The sequence below is a fragment of the Colletotrichum scovillei genome (assembly GCF_011075155.1).
Source record: "Colletotrichum scovillei strain TJNH1 chromosome Unknown Contig00006, whole genome shotgun sequence".
In the NCBI taxonomy this organism is placed as follows: domain Eukaryota; kingdom Fungi; phylum Ascomycota; class Sordariomycetes; order Glomerellales; family Glomerellaceae; genus Colletotrichum; species Colletotrichum scovillei.
The window spans coordinates 1,024,564-1,040,843 of NW_023336264.1; the positions used below are offsets into that span (position 1 = coordinate 1,024,564).

General features: G+C 54.8%; 5 protein-coding genes across 5 annotated transcripts; 4 read left to right on the forward strand and 1 right to left on the reverse strand.

The window, feature by feature from the left end:
- Positions 1-697: 697 nt before the first annotated feature.
- HER10_EVM0005670 (WD domain-containing protein) lies at positions 698-2,639 on the forward strand (the record flags this gene model as incomplete). Its single annotated transcript, XM_035475276.1, has 2 exons — positions 698-1,590; positions 1,653-2,639. The coding sequence occupies exons 1-2, from the start codon at positions 1,255-1,257 to the stop codon at positions 2,637-2,639; spliced, it is 1,323 nt and encodes a 440-aa protein (XP_035332660.1). The 5' UTR covers positions 698-1,254.
- Positions 2,640-3,381: 742 nt separating this feature from the next.
- Positions 3,382-5,595, forward strand: HER10_EVM0000188 (Pro-kumamolisin; the record flags this gene model as incomplete). Its single annotated transcript, XM_035469982.1, has 3 exons — positions 3,382-5,116; positions 5,170-5,371; positions 5,430-5,595. The coding sequence occupies 3 exons, from the start codon at positions 3,382-3,384 to the stop codon at positions 5,476-5,478; spliced, it is 1,986 nt and encodes a 661-aa protein (XP_035332008.1). The 3' UTR covers positions 5,479-5,595.
- Positions 5,596-6,098: 503 nt separating this feature from the next.
- HER10_EVM0008145 (complex 1 protein) lies at positions 6,099-7,356 on the forward strand. The gene is made up of 4 exons (XM_035477677.1): positions 6,099-6,342; positions 6,522-6,686; positions 6,850-6,962; positions 7,043-7,356. The coding sequence occupies exons 1-4, from the start codon at positions 6,286-6,288 to the stop codon at positions 7,050-7,052; spliced, it is 345 nt and encodes a 114-aa protein (XP_035332964.1). The 5' UTR covers positions 6,099-6,285; the 3' UTR covers positions 7,053-7,356.
- Positions 7,357-7,883: 527 nt separating this feature from the next.
- On the forward strand, positions 7,884-11,165 carry HER10_EVM0001632 (uncharacterized protein). The gene is made up of 3 exons (XM_035471375.1): positions 7,884-8,186; positions 8,275-9,060; positions 9,114-11,165. The coding sequence occupies exons 1-3, from the start codon at positions 8,175-8,177 to the stop codon at positions 10,983-10,985; spliced, it is 2,670 nt and encodes an 889-aa protein (XP_035332187.1). The 5' UTR covers positions 7,884-8,174; the 3' UTR covers positions 10,986-11,165.
- Positions 11,166-11,400: 235 nt separating this feature from the next.
- On the reverse strand, positions 11,401-13,639 carry HER10_EVM0009600 (rhamnogalacturonate lyase; the record flags this gene model as incomplete). Its single annotated transcript, XM_035479085.1, has 4 exons — positions 13,143-13,639; positions 12,609-13,075; positions 12,429-12,554; positions 11,401-12,360 (listed from the first exon to the last, which is right to left on the reverse strand). The coding sequence occupies exons 1-4, from the start codon at positions 13,360-13,362 to the stop codon at positions 11,401-11,403; spliced, it is 1,773 nt and encodes a 590-aa protein (XP_035333131.1). The 5' UTR covers positions 13,363-13,639.
- Between the last annotated feature and the right edge of the window lie 2,641 nt (positions 13,640-16,280).

The following is a 16,280-nucleotide window of genomic DNA, read 5'->3' on the forward strand; positions in this document are numbered from 1 at the left end:
GAAGGATTGTCTCTAGGTACTTAGGTAGTAGATTCCCCGCTAGAAACCAAGGTTGAAGGGTGGAACTGGAAGAGATTGGCGAATCAAGACAATAGAGTGTGGAGTCTGAGATGGGCTTCGTGGCGTTTGCTAGAGGGTGGAAAGGAGAGACATGTCTTGTGAAAAAACATGGCATGGAGAGATGAAAGATGAAGTGGTGTCGTTTGATGGTTGGCGATGTTGCAAATTCACGGCGTGCAGGTGCAGGAAGTAAGGGAGCTCCAGCTTAGCTGCACCTGCCAAGTTGAAGCTGCTGCCCTGTGCGCTCCTTCCCTCCCATAAGCCAGACCGCGTGGAGACCGTTGTTAGTGTTTCTAGGGAGAGCAGTTGGCGTTCTGAGAGCTCCTTCTCTGCTGTAAGGGTGAGTTAGTGGCTGAATTATAGGCAAGCTACAGGTCAAACCCCTCCGTGGCGCCTGCGCGAGACAACGTCTAGCGGCCATCGGTTGTTAGCGTATTTTCTAGCCGCCCTATTCGCACTATCAACTGCACTGCATGACTGCCAAAATGCCCTTGGTGACCTGAGCCCAGGGGGGCCGCTTCCGTGGTGGGGCCGTTTCTCGATCGCTATCGATAACGCACCTCGGGAAAAGTGGATTCGAATTTTTTCATCGTCCTTCTCAATGCGACATGCAGCCGGGCCTTCAGCCTCATCACACCTCACGCTCAACTTCTCGTTATCAACTTTTCTAAGTCTTGGTTTTGGCTTTCCCAGTCTCAACGCCACAAGCACACCAGTGTGTCATAGACGACTCGAAGAAGGAAACATTGCTTGGTGCTAACGCCAGCCATTGGTCCTGTACTTTCGCTCCCGCCCTGGCTCTTGCTCTGCCTCTCGCGTTCGCACTTTGAAAACCTGGAGAGATCTGAGTCTAGTATCAAGCCTTTCAACGTGGTTTCCAAGACTCGTTACCCTACTTCGCCTCGACGGATCGACGCCACGCCCATCTCGCAACCTCGTGGCATTGATTCACTTCCCGAGCACGAGGACAAAGTCTTGTTCACCTCGTGGCTCTAGGCATCGTCGGCTTCTATTCTCGAACCCTGCCATCGATTCGCCTGGTCTCTTTCACCCCTTGCGTTCTCTCACCCGAGCATCCGGAGTCACAGCCGCTCTCGGATAATTTCTACAGTCTCGGATTCCGACGAGCCCGCGGCTTATTCGGCCTTCACCACCTCTTCCGGATACCGCCTCTCTGTCACTCACCCCTCCACCATGTTATCGGAAGAATTCTACTCCTGTATCTGCGGCCCGCCTATTGCGGCAAACACGGCCGTATCAAAAGATATCGGCATCTACGCTCATACTCTTAGCCCCAGCTACACCGTCAAGTCAACTCTCAAGAGAAGTGCTACCCCGGCCCACTGCTTGGCCATCAGTGACTCGCATGTCTTTGCCGCCCAGCACGAAAAGTCCCAGGTCCACGTCTACTCAAGATCGCGGGGCATCCAAGAAACAGTCGTTACCTTTCCAGAACGGATTCGGAGCTTGGCGTTGATTGACGATGTCTTGGCGTTAGGCACCTCCGAGGGCAGGTTGATCCTGTGGGAGGTAAACATTTCCTATTCCCGGATGCAATTCCAAACGTCTTGTTGTGGCTAACGAAACAACAGACATGCACTGGTCGCCAGCTGGTCACACCACCCTGCCACGTCCAAGCCGTTTCGTGTCTGGCCGTCACGCCCTATCACATCCTCACAGGCTCCGAAGATTCCAACATTCACGTTTGGACAATCTCCCGTCTGCAAGAGCTGGATGCTTCTGTGGAGAGCGAGCCGGACCGTACGCTCTCCAACCACAGGGCTGCCATCACGTCGCTCGCTGTCAGTGGAAGTGTCAACCCGGAAACCAACATCTGCGTCTCGTCCAGCAAAGACAAGACTTGCATCATCTGGAACTATCAAACGGGCGATGTTCTGCGTACACTGTTGTTCTCCACGGCTCCGCTGTGCGTTTCCATGGATCCCTGCGGTCGTGCCGTCTTCGTTTCAAGTGAGGACAGGGCTCTCTACCTCGTAGAGATCTTTGGTGAGAAGCCGCTCATTGGTCCGAATAGCACTGAATCATCGTCGACTGTCGTTCAAGTAAATTCACCGATTGGAGTTGCTGATGAAGATGCTGGCTCGGCTTTGTGCTTGGCACCAAACCATGATGGCACAACAATCTTATCCGGTCATGCAAAAGGCAAAATCTTGCAATGGCAGCTGGCCGAAAACGGTCACCCCACAGAGTTGACAGACCTCAATGCCTCTGTGACGAACTTGGTGTTTCCGCCATTGCTGCAAATACCTCGACCCACAAAAGCTGTTGCAGTTGTCAAGCCCACTCAGACCGAGCGGCAATTCACCTTTACATCTCAACTAAACACAAGTCTCGAACAAGAGACGAGATTCGGCAAGATGCTCAATGGCTTTGGCTTGCCTGATGATGCGCTTGAGGCCGCCATTCTTTCGTTCCAGGAGTCTCATGCACAACAATGTGCCACGGATGAAGAGGCTCAGCAAGAGACTGAAGAGTTGTGGGATATTATCAACGAGCAACGGGCGTTACACAAGCTGACTATGCAGCCGTACCATGAAGCCAAATCATCTCATACCTGAGAGCGTTTCATCTTTCCTTCACCCAAAACCAGACGGCGGCTCGAGCCTTCAATTGACCTTATCCAAACTATTTTTCTCCTCCATTCAATTCTCCTTGTCTTCGCCTCTCGAGTCATTTGAGGAATTGCATCGGAACCAAATCCATCTTGAGCAGAAGAATCCGTGAAAGCTTGATGATTCGTCTCGCATGACCAGCACGAATCGGCCACGAATCATCTTTGTTTAGCAAACGACTTGAACCCGTCCTGATGGGGGTGGTCCGGACCTATATGAGACGATTGTTTGGGGTACCTCGCGCCTCAAAGCTTAACCTTCGGCTATCGGCTTGTCGTTGATCAATCTTTCCACACAACTGCCCGATATGAGGTCAGCCTGGCGAGCCGCGAAGAGATTCCTCGAACCGGGGTCCGGGGGGGTAAGAAACTGCACTTGTCAGAGGTGTTCCCGTCTTTGCCACAGGATCCCATGCGCTCAGGCTGCCGTTCACCCAAGTGTTCGTTTTGGGTTGTCACCACCAGACAAACAGCCCACAGGATCCCATTGAAACCGGTTTCGCATTCGTCAGGTCTAGAGCTGCTACCTTGCGTCAGTGGGGTTCGTCATGACTGGACGACAGCTACTAAAATATCAACAAATAGCCAGCCTTGTCGCTCGGTTCTTCTGGCTTAGGTTCGATTCGTTGTGTGAAGTGAGAGAGTAGAGAGGAAGACGTTTGACGACGAAAACGACCCGAAGATACACGATGAAGTTGAGCGCTGTAGCCACCCTCTTCACCGCCCTTGCGGCGGTGACCGTTGCAAACCCGGTGACACGGTCGCACAGCCACGTCGTGCACGAGGAGAGGCACCCCGCGCGAAGAGAATGGGTCAAGAATCACAAACTGCACACTATGGCCAGGCTGCCAGTACGGATTGGTCTTGCTCAGTCGAACCTTCACCGCGCAAACGAGTTCATGAACGATGTGGCACACCCCGACTCGCCCAACTACGGCAAACATTGGACCCATGATGAAATCGCTGAAATGTTTGCACCGAAGCAGGAGTCGATTGCTCTGGTCATGCAATGGCTTGAGAGCGAGGGCATCCACCGGAGTCGTGTCGAGCTCACAAGGGGTCGCAGCTGGATCCAGTTCAACGGGACAGTAGGCGAGATGGAGCGGCTCTTGAAGACCGAGTACCATATGTACAAGCACGAACAAGGCCACAAGCACGTGGCTTGCGACAAGTACCACGTTCCGGAGCATTTGGTCCAACATATCGACATGATTACGCCGACGGTTCACTTTGACCAGCGCATTGGAGAGCAAAGGAAGAACACCAAGCATGATCTGGAGGAGCACCACATCGAAGAGCTCAAGAAGCGGCAACTCAGGAAGCGTGAGCTCGCCAAGCGAGACGTTGCTACTGGCGGCAAGAACCCGGCCATTCAGGGCAGTCCAGACAGCGGCTTCGGACCCAAGCAGGGCGCGGTTGTCATGAACGCCCTCATGGATCTCAACCAGTGCGACTCCATGATCACTCCGGACTGCCTGCGAGCGCTCTACGCAACCCCTCCCGGGTCGCTCAAGTCGTCCAACAACACCCTCGGCATCGTCGAGTACACGCCCCAAGCATTTCTTCAGTCAGATCTGGATATGTACTTCAACGAGTTTGAGCCTCGTGCGAAGGGACAGGGCCCCATTGTCAGCCTCGTCGGGAACGCTGTAGTACAGACCACAAACCAGAGCTTCCGCTTCAATGGCGAGTCTGCGCTCGATCTTGAGTTCGCCATGGCCATGATCCACCCTCAAACGACAACTCTGTACCAGGTCGGTGACCTCAACCAGGGTGCCAGCTTCAACAATTTTCTCGATGCCATTGACGGTAGCTACTGCACTTTCCAAGGTGGCGGTTCCAAGGACCCCAACATTGACGGACAATACAGCCAAAAGGTCTGCGGCTCCGTCCCCATGGTCAACGTCATCTCCACAAGTTACGGCTTCAACGAGGCGGATCTCGGCAAGAAGTACGTCGAGCGCCAGTGTGCCGAGTACATGAAGCTTGGCCTGGCGGGCGTCACAGTGCTCTACTCTTCTGGTGACTCTGGTGTTGCCGGTAACGGCAAGCAGTGCATCGATACTCAGACTGGTGCATACAATGAGGGTCAGCAGGGTATCTTCAACCCTTCATTCCCCGGCGGCTGCCCTTGGGTCACCTCCGTTGGTGCTACTCAAATTTTGGAGGGATCGACGGTTCATACCCCTGAGAGCGCCTGCCAAAAGGCCATCTTCTCTGGTGGAGGTTTCTCCAACGTCTTTGCGATTCCCGACTACCAAAAGAAGATGATGGAGCAGTACTACGCAAAGAATGCGCCGCCCTACGGCGCAGATCGGTACAACAACTCCAAGACGGTGCGAGGTTTCCCGGACATTTCTGCCAATGGCGCCAACTATGTCACTGCCGTCAATGGCAAGTTCTCACTCTCTTTCGGCACCTCAGGTGAGTCATTCCGAATCTCAATAGTTATTCGGCAAGGACTAACTTAGTCGCAGCGTCGGCGCCTGTTGTTGGATCAATTGTCAACATGATCAACGAGAAGCGCATTGAGGCGGGCAAGAAGCCTGTCGGCTTCATCAACCCGACGCTCTACGCTCACCCTGAGATTCTCAACGATGTGACCAATGGCGACAACCCAGGTTGCGGTACCAAGGGCTTCTCTGCCGTGGCAGGATGGGATCCGGTCACCGGCATGGGGTAAGCAATCCTTCTCTGACTGAGATTCTGTAGAGCAAAGACTAACAACACATCCCAGAACACCTAATTATCCTGAGATGGAGAAGCTATTCATGAGCCTACCCTAATTTCAAAATAATGGCCGCGCCATAGTAGTGGCGTCTGGCGGCGCAAAGAACATACTTACCACACACACAATGTCACATATATAGTGCTCATCAAGAGGCATATATCAAAGACGCGGGACATTTTTTCTTGCCCAACCCCCTTTTTGTGGCCGCGCAGTGTAGAACTGGTCAGCTGCAGGGTCAGGATACCAGGAACGAGGGGGCAAAGCATTGTAGATTATAAGCATTAATAGAGGTACTTTACAAAGACGTTGCAAATGTGTAGTTTGAGGTGTCTATGGTGAAGGTCCTGAAATGGCCTGTCGTGGTGCAAAATGGGATAAACTATGCATAGCTGGAATTAGAATTCGTTCTGTACATCAACCTCCAGACTGATCCTAATTGCATTGGTAAAAATCCCACTAAACCAAATGGTGAGGAATCGATTGCTCATTGTTTCGGCTACGTCCACTTTGGTGCTTGACGAAAACCAGAGGTACAAGGCGAGATCGGCCACCCGGCACATTGGGAGCGGCTTAGGCAGCGGATTAGTAAAATGCCGCGCCCCGAAAGGGCCGCTAAGGCTAAACGCCGAGCGGGAGGAGAGAAACCGCGTTTGCATCATAGGTCCGTTTCCCGCCCCGAAACCTCGAGAAATAATTCCCATTTGCGCTTTTCCACTGCCGAGAGCTATCTTTCTTCAGAACCGCAAAAACAGCAACCTCACGACGACACACCCCCCCTCCCGAAACATCCACGAAGGTCTCAAAGCCACCCGATAGGCTTTTCACATACGGCCAAGCATACATACGAAAAAGCGCAATCACGATGGCGACGGCGATACAAGCTCTCAAGGGCGATGCGCCGCAGCAGGCTCGGTCTCTGGTACGTAGAAACGACGGGGGCAAATTCTCCTACGATCCCTTCCGATTGCATACATGCCGGTCTTTTCTGTCATCTATTTTCGAATACAAAAGATCCAAACGCCAAGACGTTTTTTTTTTCTCTCACCAAACGCCGAAAAGAAGAGCTTCCGCTAACAGCATTCTTTGCGACAATTATAGTACCGCCAGCTGCTGAAGACGGGCGACCAGTTTGCGGCCTACAACTTCCGCGAGTACGCGAAGCGCCGGACGAGGGATGCCTTCAGGGAGCACCAAAAGGTCGAGGACCCGCGGCAGGTGCAGGAGTTGATCCAGAAGGGGATTAAGGAGCTTGAGAAGCTCAAGGTTAGTGGGCTCTCTGTTTTTTCGGGTTTCGTGCTTTCCTATCTTCTCCCCACGAAAGTCCAGCCTCTAGCTCTCGTCAAAAAAGATGTAGGGATGGAGAGAGGGGGTGGGAGGCCCGGAGGTATAGACAGTAAAGTATCGGGGGCTAACACTACGGAAACAGAGGCAAACCGTTGTCAACCAGTTCTTCCAATTTGATCGGTTAGTGGTCGAGGGCGGCGCCGCTGGCAAGCAAAAGGGCAACAAGGGCGGTATTGTCAGACAAACGGAGCATGGGTGAGTTTCTCTATATCTACGTCTCCGTGGATAATAAGGTAGCTGGATGATAAGAAACTGACTTTTTCGTACCCTTACAGCTTCGACTAAATGACCGAAACTCCTGGGAGCGCGGAGCAAAAGCCCAACCTAATAACGTCGCGAGCTCAATGGAACCATGACTCGGGATCTTTTCTGTACTATATACTCAAACCAGGGGGTCGGAAGACAAGAAAAAAACCGGCGGAGGGATCGGGGTGTATGACCATTAAAAGGGGGCGAGGAGGAGTCAAGAATATTCTCTCAACTTTTATGAAAGAAAGGGGGAGGGACCCGGCGCGGCGGCAATTACTCCCCAAATGAAAGTCACTCCTCTCTGGAGTGTTGTCTTCTTTTTTTATAATCTCCAACCAGGGCTTTTTAGGAACATATAGACATGGCATTGGCGTTTCTATGACTGTGGCCTTGCATTATCGCGGGATTCTTGACGGCGGGACAGCATGGATCTTGTTTGTTGCGTTCGAATCCCGACTGTGACCTTGTCGGGCGTATGTCATTCTTGTCTGCCAAGTCAGCCTTCCGTTCGACTCATCTGCGAGTACTATCGAGGTCGATGGTCTCCCTAGCTTTGCAAGTGGCTGCGGGAGTACACGTTGACAGGAACTGAGGGATCATACTCCACTCACTACCTTATGCAAAGATCTCACTCAAAGTAGCTTCAGACTGTGAGACACATATACCGAACAATCAAGCTGGAGAAAATCATTGTTGCTGTCCTCCTGATTACTCACGGTACAGGTCCTTGGTAAATTCCACACCGAGGTCTCAGCGATCAGCTCTCGGTGTGCTTGGTAAGCTGACTAAGCAGAGCTGTCCTCGCGCTTGCCGTCTTTAGAGTTCGCGACGAGGCTGCGTCTCTGGGTGGAGCCAATCCACGGCAGTCTACAGCGACGGTAGCTCAATCATCAGCGAAACAACATAGCGTCCGCGCGCGTTGAATCAATTCGCATCAATTATTTGCAACCTGAGGTGCGCATTGCACTCTTGTCATAGCCGTTAGCCTGCGCCCACGAAGTCATTGTTATTCGAGTCCAGAATTTGTGGACCATTGTCGCGATTCAACCAGAGCTCCGTCGCTGCGCGCGCGACCCTGCATCAATCGGAATTGGACCAGCTTCGAACCCCTCTTAGATACTGTGACCTCGTCCGTCGCTTCGAGACCCTGTTTTTACAATGGCGCCAGGAGTAAGTTCTGTCAAGTAAACAATTGGGCTCAAGTCGAAATTGCCTTGCGACCAGTGGCAAGCAAGTCTAACAAAGCGACCCTCGATAGACTCGACGCGCGAATCGTAGCGGATACACCGAACACGATGACTTTGAAGGTCTCCCCGTGCGCCAATGGCGCCAGGAATGGGTGAGCGTCGAGCCCCCCGCGCCCGCCGAGACGACGCAGAAGAACGACATTTGGGACGTCGAGCTCCCCTGGGGCATGCCCAAGGACGCGGGTCTCCTGCCCCAGCACAGCCAAGACCTCCTCCGCGCCGCGCGATCGGGTGTCCTCTACAAGAGGCCCGCGCCGACCGAGGAGGAAGAGGCCGAGACCGACGCCGTGCCCGACAAGCCGGAGAAGAAGGAGGACGAAGCGGAGACCAAGGGCTTCCAGATCAAGGTGTGGAAGCAGATCAACCGCAACTCGGAGGGTTCTCCCGTCTCGCACCTGGCCAAGCGCAGGAAGGGCACCGTCACGATCTCGTCCAAGACGGTCTCGAGCCAGGTTCCCGGCGCGACGGTGACCAAGGCTACTGTGCGACGAGTCGATGCCGCAGGAAACCCGTATACGCAGGAGATTACGCTGCAGGAGGGCCAGGCAGTCGAGGGCGAGATCATCTCGACGACGGTCGTGGCCGTCGCGGCTGTCGATCCTGCGCAGCAAGCGCCGCAGCGCGTCCGGCGACCACCGCCACCTAAGAAGAAGAACAAGCCTGGTCCGGGACGCGGTCGCAAGAAGAAGATCTTGCCTTTGCCCGCGCCGGCAGTGCCTGGCGCACCGGCTGCTGCGCCTCCAGTAGAAGGTGCTCCTGCAGCTCCTAAAGTTGAGGGAGCGGATGGGACGGACCCTGTAAGTTTACCGCACTACCCTGTATTAAGAGCTTGTGACTGATCAGTTCCTAGGCTGTCAAGCAAGAGCGGGAGGACTCGAACAACCCCGATAGCGAGATGGCTGACAATGACGATGACGATGGCGACGACGATGATGGTGATGACGGCGATGACGGTGACGAGGAGCAGCGCGATGGCGAGAACACGGATAGCCAGGACCAGGAAATGACCGACGCATCTCCATCTATGCCCACGCCGAGTGTCGACACAACGGCGGAATTCACCGACCCCGAATCACCAGTGCCAAAACGCGCCGCGCCGTTGGCAAATCCCATCAACCTCGCGCCTCCCAACATGCACCTGGCAAACTCCTCTCCCAAGGGCAGCCCTCTCAAGAACGTAGTCTTGCCGTCCCCCACAGAGCCAACAGCTCAGTTTTCGTCTATTTCAGAAGCATTGGTGCCCCCGGCAGCGCCAAAGAGCGAGCCTGTGCAAACTGACATGCCCATGGGTGATGGACCTGAGCCCCCGAAAGAGCCGTCTCCGCAGCCTCCCACTGAATCAGTGGATACGCTTCTACCTGATCAGTTACCTCTTGCCGACAACTCAACTGAGCTCCAGGATGCATCGACAGCACTACCGCCGGCCGAAAAGGTAGGCGACATCGTCTCCCCTATGGCCGAGACAAGATCAACCTTTTCGTTGGCAACGACTGCAGAGACCGATGCTTCGGGTACCAGGTTCGAAAGCGGTGATCAAACCGTGGCGTCAAATGACGCTGCACAAGACTCGATGATGCTTGACGCTCCCGAGGAGCGTCAGCCCTCTCCAGTCCCCGAGGCCCCCAAGGTCCCTGAGATTCCAGGGCTTTCTGAAGCTCTCTCAACCTCGGAGGCACCGCCGCCTCCTACCGAGGAGCCAGCACCTCTTGTCGTAGAGGACGTTTCTGAAAAGAAGGACGAAAGCCCCATTGTCCCGCCAACTAGCACCGCTGAACCTTCCGTTCCGATTGCTGAGGTTGAGCCTGTGGCACCTGTGGTTGAGGAGATGCCACTTGCGCCACCAATCCCTGAACAACCCACAGAAGCCGCCGTGTCACCAGCAAAGTCTCCCGTTAAATCGCCATTGAAGTCACCGGCGATTCCGGCAACGGAGTCACCAGTCAAATCACCCGCTCCCGCGCTGGAACCCCCAGCTCCTTTGGAGCCTCCTATTGTGGAGCCTGCCGACATCCCACCAGAGGTTCCAGTCGAAGTGCCCGTTGAAGCTCCCGTTGAGGAGTCGGCTGCATTGCCGCCACCAGCACCCCTCGAGCCCCCAGTCGAGCCTTCCGTAGCACCATTGGCGGAGATTCCGGTTGAGATTCCAGTCGAGGTCTCTGCCGACGTCGCAATGGAGGAGGCACCGGCCGATCTTCCCGCAGAGAAGCCCATTGAGACACCAGTCGAAGTTCCAGCCGTTGAGATCCCGACCGCCGAACCTGAGTCGGTCCCGCCAGCGCCTGCCGAAGTTCCAATGGTGCCGGAAGACGACGGCCCGGACCTGCTCGCCGGTTTGGAGACGGAGCTGGATCGCCAAGCCGAGATTAGCAAGTCTCCACTCCCCGAACCGCCTGCCGCCCCGCATCCGGAGCCAGCGGAGCTCCCTGAGATTGCCAACCCGGTGCCCTTGCCCGAAGTCCCGCCCATCGAGCCTGAGAAGCCCGCACAAGAGCCAACAGAGGCGGCGGCCACTGAGAGTGCTGTGGTTCAGGAGGCTCCGGAGGTTTCGGAGGCCGAGTCGGTTCCTGCTGTACCTGCTCCCTCGGCTGAGGAACCGGCACCGGCCGAGGAAGCTGCCGCGTCAACGGAGACGGCAGCTGCAGAGACGGCCCCTGCGGAGGAGCCAGAAAAGAAGGCGGAGGAGAGCTCGACTGATGCCGTTGTACCTGCAGCCGATGCCTAGTTTGCATTTGCTAAAGTGGATTTGTCGAGGTACACAACTTGTCCGGGGGTGTTGGAAGCTATTGGTGTTTGACGAGGCGTAAAAGGAGAAAAGGCAGGCTTAGGCTTTGCCTCGTGTGTAAATTGTATGATGGAGTACCTTGCCTTACCGTTAGATGTTTGATTGGAACACAAAGGCCGTTGAATCGGCAAATATGCCCTAACTTGTTTTATGCTTCATGTTTCGACGGACAAGTCTTTCCGAAACCGATGCCTTGATGCATGAATTTTGCCCGGGGAGCATGGTATACATGCTTTTCCCTTGGATTTCGTTTGATCAAATGTACGGATATTTCAACTATATACACAGAATCTCAAGCCTGTTTTTTCTTCTTCTTTTACCCGCGCGGGACCAATGAAGAAAGAAGAGCCAGCCTTTACCATTCCAGAACAATGCTGTCCCAAATGAAACCCCTCCACGTCGTATTGCGCGTAAGCTGGAACGTAACCTCGTTCTCCCCCTGCTTCAGCAGCGCGCCCGGGACGGGGAACTCAAACAGGCGCCACTCGCCCGCCGCCGTGGCGCTGCGGTACACGGACGGGTCGTTGAGCAGTCCCGAGGTGGAGTCGACGCCCACGGCGCCGCTGGTGAGGTTTCCTACTTGCTGCCCGTTGGCGAGGATGACGCTGCTTGCGCCCGTGGAGTAGCCCGCTAGCGAGACGATGAGGTTCGCGGACGCGGGGGCCGGGTCGGGCAGGGTAGGGATGCGGAAGGAGATTGTGTAGTTCCCCTTGTAGGTCTGGCCGTAGCACCAGTCTGACGTCTTGCTTGCGGAGCAGGTGCTGTTGCTGCCGGTGGTGGCGGCGCGGAAGACGATGTTTTCGGGACACGAGGCGATGATGGCGTGGCCGAAGTACGGGTCTCCTCCGTGTGCGAAGCCGAGAGATGTGCGGTCAAAGTCGCCGACCTGGAAGAGCTTGGTGCGCTTCGAGACGGCCCAGTTGAGCGTTCCGAGGTCCGTCGTCTGGCCGGACTCGGTGACGTGGACGTCGTTGAAGAGGATGTGCGTTGTCACGTCGGCGAGGGCAGCGCCGGCAGACCAGGCTTGGAGTGCGTAGCCTGCCGAGGTGGTGCGGACGTGGGGAATCTCAAAGGCGCCCGAGGCGTCAGCGTAGGTTGTGTAGTAGTAGTCCGAGCCCATGTCGAGGGCCGTCTTGTTGGGGTGGTTGTCGCCGAGGAAGACGGCGGCGCCGGCGGCGGGGCGGCCGTCGGAGAGGAGGAGTTTGCCTTTGACTGTGCCGCGGGATTGGTAGGCGGCGTCGTCGAGCCAGGGGTATGGCCAGGAGGCGAATTCGGAGGCGGCGCGGGAGTCTGCGTCGGATTTGGAACCGTCGTTCTAGGGGAGGTGGGTGGTGGTTAGTTTTGATGGAGGTTATCGAAGAGAAATAGGGGGATTCCACGTACGAGATACCAGAGCCAGGGACCCCAGATCTTGCCGACGGGGAAGACGTCGACGGCGGAGACTTGGAAGTGTGTGCCGTGGACCATGTTGAGTTGGACGGCATCGCCGGTGGCACTCTCACGGTGGACCTAGGAGATGTCAGCGTGATGTCCCGAGATCACGGTTACAGACCGAAAACGTACCATGAGCTCCTGCTTCAAGTGGTTGCCATTGTAGTAATCCTTGCCGGCATTTATATACCAGCTCCCAACTTCACCGCCATACACGCCATAATACTTTTGTGTGCGGATGAAGTCAGAAAAGTCGTACTTCGTGATGTACCCTGTGCCGTCAGGCGTGCGCCACGTCTCGTCTTGGACCTTGTTCTCAGGTAGGTAGTCAGCCAGCTTCGGTAGCGGCTTGTCGTGGAGGTCCGTCTTTCCGTTGGGAAAAGTAGTGTTGTCGAGGCGCCAGAGGGTGCGAAACTCGCCCAGGGTGGGCAGGTTGCGATTGACAAAGTACTGGTAGGCGCCGGCAAGGCCTTGGAAGATGACCCAGTGGAAGTCGCCGTCATTTGCGGTGAACTTGACGTCGATGAAGGGGGTTCCTTCGTGGGTGCCCTTCTTGGCGATGGTCGCGGAGGACCAGGCGATGTCGTTTGCGGCGCCGTCTGAAAAGATGAGCTTCAGTTCCACGTTTGGGAAGTTTCAAGGCTCGGGATGAGGGTATTCACGTACTGTAGCTTACGTAGTGGCCAACGGCGTTTCCGACGAGGTCGCGGTCTTTGTAGTACAACTTCACACCGTACTTGAGACCTTGGGTCATGTTCCACACATCATTGCCAATGATCCACGTCTGGTTATCGACCTGCCTAAGGAAAGGTTCGGTCTGTGTCGGGGCCGCGAAGGCGTTCGAAATCAACCCTCCAAGGGCGGCGGCGAAAAGACTGCTTCTCATCTTGGCAGACAAAACTTCGACGTCACGTCAAGAGTGTGAGCAACGACGACAAGAGTCCGCAAGGTTCGCTCTTTCTTGTATTCTTCTACCGCTCAAGCAAGCACCGAGGGAAGACTAAATAAGCCCAATGACCTGAATGGCGACTCAAGACCCTTACTCGAGCCTATCCCGAACAAGCATTGAGCCGCGCAACCGGCACGCCGGTGCCGCTCTTCTCCTCATTCTTACCCCTCGTGGTTCGTGGGTTCCGTGGGGAAGAGGAGCGCATGGTTCGTATTGCTTCTTTTTCGCCCTGAGTATGCGGGGTGGTGAGTGGTGAATTGGTGATTTGACTGGGGAAGGCGACGTCAATCGGTCAAGATTGAGGCGGGCGCATATCGCAAGCAGGGCACTACCCCGTTCCCCGCAATCCAAGTAAGCTTAGCTGCTAGCAAACGGCGAGCTTTGATGGGTGGAAATTCAGATATCAATCTAGTCTTGCCTCGCTCCTTTCGGGAGAGCGGCTGATTGGGAATTGAGGAGTGGCCCGGACTTTGAGCTCTGAGCGCAACTAGGTTTTTTTCGAGATCGCCAAGCTATCCCCGAGGACGCGTGGTGCTAGCTGCTGCATTGCTTGAATTTGGGGGAATATTAGGCATGGGGTAACCCCGACTTCGGGGTACCATGGACCGAGGGTTGGGGTAGGTGCGTCGTCTTATGAAGTTTGACCTGCCCGAAGTGCTTGATATGCAGCATCTTGTTGTCATGAACTGTCATGAGCTGTCGTTTCTTGTGACCGAGATTGCCGGTCAGCCGATTGGGGGTTGAGCTGAGATTCCCGCAGATGATGACATTGGGATGCGGCCCGATTTGCTCGGAGATGAGATATTGCATCTAGAGATCTATGTACTGTACGGATACGAGTGGACAGAACAGACCAGGTAAGGTAGATACTGAAACCAGGTCAATAAGGAACCATGTATAATAAATGTGCAATCTTACGGATACTTGGTCACTCTGCGTATAACAAATCAAGCATCGGGTGCTGTAGTTAGAGTACTAACAAACCTCCTGTATCCGTCGACACCGCTCCCTTCCATCTCGAAAGATGAGTCGGGGCACGAGCAAAGACAAATTGACAACAACAGAATCCGAGCTCACACTTCCGGGATATGGAAGGTTAATAGAGTGATGTTGACTAGATGTAACCGTACAGAGTACGGATACCTTGCCTTAGTAAGGTGAGAGATGTCGGTGAGGAAGGTGTCGAGTCAGAAAAATCATCAGCCACAAGTTGTGTGCACAGACCAAGGCTTGGGTTGCAGCACTTGTGGCTGAGTTTATAGCAGGTGTGCACGTGTTGTGGTAGCGACAAGGGAGGGAGGTGCCGACGGGATGGAAAGCCTCGGGAAGGCACCTTACGGATAATCTGCAACAATTCATTCCGAGTTTGGATTAATCAGCCGTGACAAACGCCGGGAAGGACCAAAGGAGATGAGAGGGACACATGATGAGGAAACTGCCGTAGTGTAGATGATAGATGATAGAGGTAAACCGTAAGGTACCTAGATGAAACTGCGCTATTCATTGAGCCTGCCTTGTCGGCCTGTTTGCTTGCCTGCCCGATCTCTTGCAGCTGCATCTTCCACGGGCAGCAATGCTGCTCAGTAACATCGGGTCGGGTACGGGGTTGCCGCTTTCTCTCTTCGGTCCTCTGATCGGTCCTTCTCAAAGAGATGAGCATCGGATATCGCAGGCACGCAGGATGATCTAGGCTCTTCCACACAGTTTTTTGGTCGCGTGTTTATTTTTCTCCTTGCCATAAGCTGCCTTAGTGCAAATGTTTAATGTCGATATTATACGCAAGATCATCAGAGTACCAAAAAAGGCACTTCTCCGGGTCACGTCAATACAAGCTCCCACATAGCGCTGGGTCAGGATCGACGGCTACCCGAGAGCGAACCAGTCATGATCATATCTCACAGACCTCTGGGAGCTCAAGCGAACGCACAGAGCTGAGAAGACCCTTTCACTCAGAGTCCTTCCCCATCCGTGTCAGTGTCTCACGGCATAGCTGGTTCAGATGGATCCCGAGCGGCCGGAACATCGAAGACGCCAAGTCGGCGCTGGATGGATACTCAACGGCCCGTCTGATGGAGACCAACAATACAGCACTTTCGGTGCCCGGCATGATGGGATGTCAAAGTCGCCAACTAGCCAGGCTGTCAGACACGGTCTATTCGGAGGCCGAAGTGAACGCCGGAACGGTCACCCGCGGAGATGAAGATGGAGATGGAGACACCAGGGATCATGGCGAGATGGGTGCTTACTTACGAAACTTTCCACAAGAACAGGAGCTTAAAGTGTGCCCATCACGCCACTCAACACTATGGCCAGCCCGGTCCTATTATTGTAAACCGAACTAACAGTAACATTACGAAGGATTCGGCATCATCCGTACCGTCTACGCGACAACGAAAGAGAGTTTGTGTTTGAGCTGCACCAAGTACGGGTCCCTGCAGGGGAAAGGACGGCCTGGCCTGCCACGCCTGGCTCAACTGAGCACAAGTCTCCAGCCTCCCAAGAGGCTATCGTAGCCGATCCAAAGTACGAGCAGGCCCCAGCGCGTGCCGCCGTCGCCGCCGCGCCGCGTAGCGTGGCGCCAATCGCATCCAGAAGAATTCTCGCTGATATTCTGGTGCCTCCGTGCTTTGCACCTACATACCGGAGCTTCACTTTTGCATCACTTTCATTTTGACGAGTGCCACACTCATGCTGTGCTCCGTAATGTACGACTACACTGAGTGGATGAACTGAACCAGGGGCCCAGAGCGGCGGAAAGCTTGCCGAAGATAAAGGAAACATGAAAGAGAGGAAGGTGACGGTGATCGATCCCATACGGCTCCGATCCGCGGTCTCTGGACATGCCGGTTTTGGCC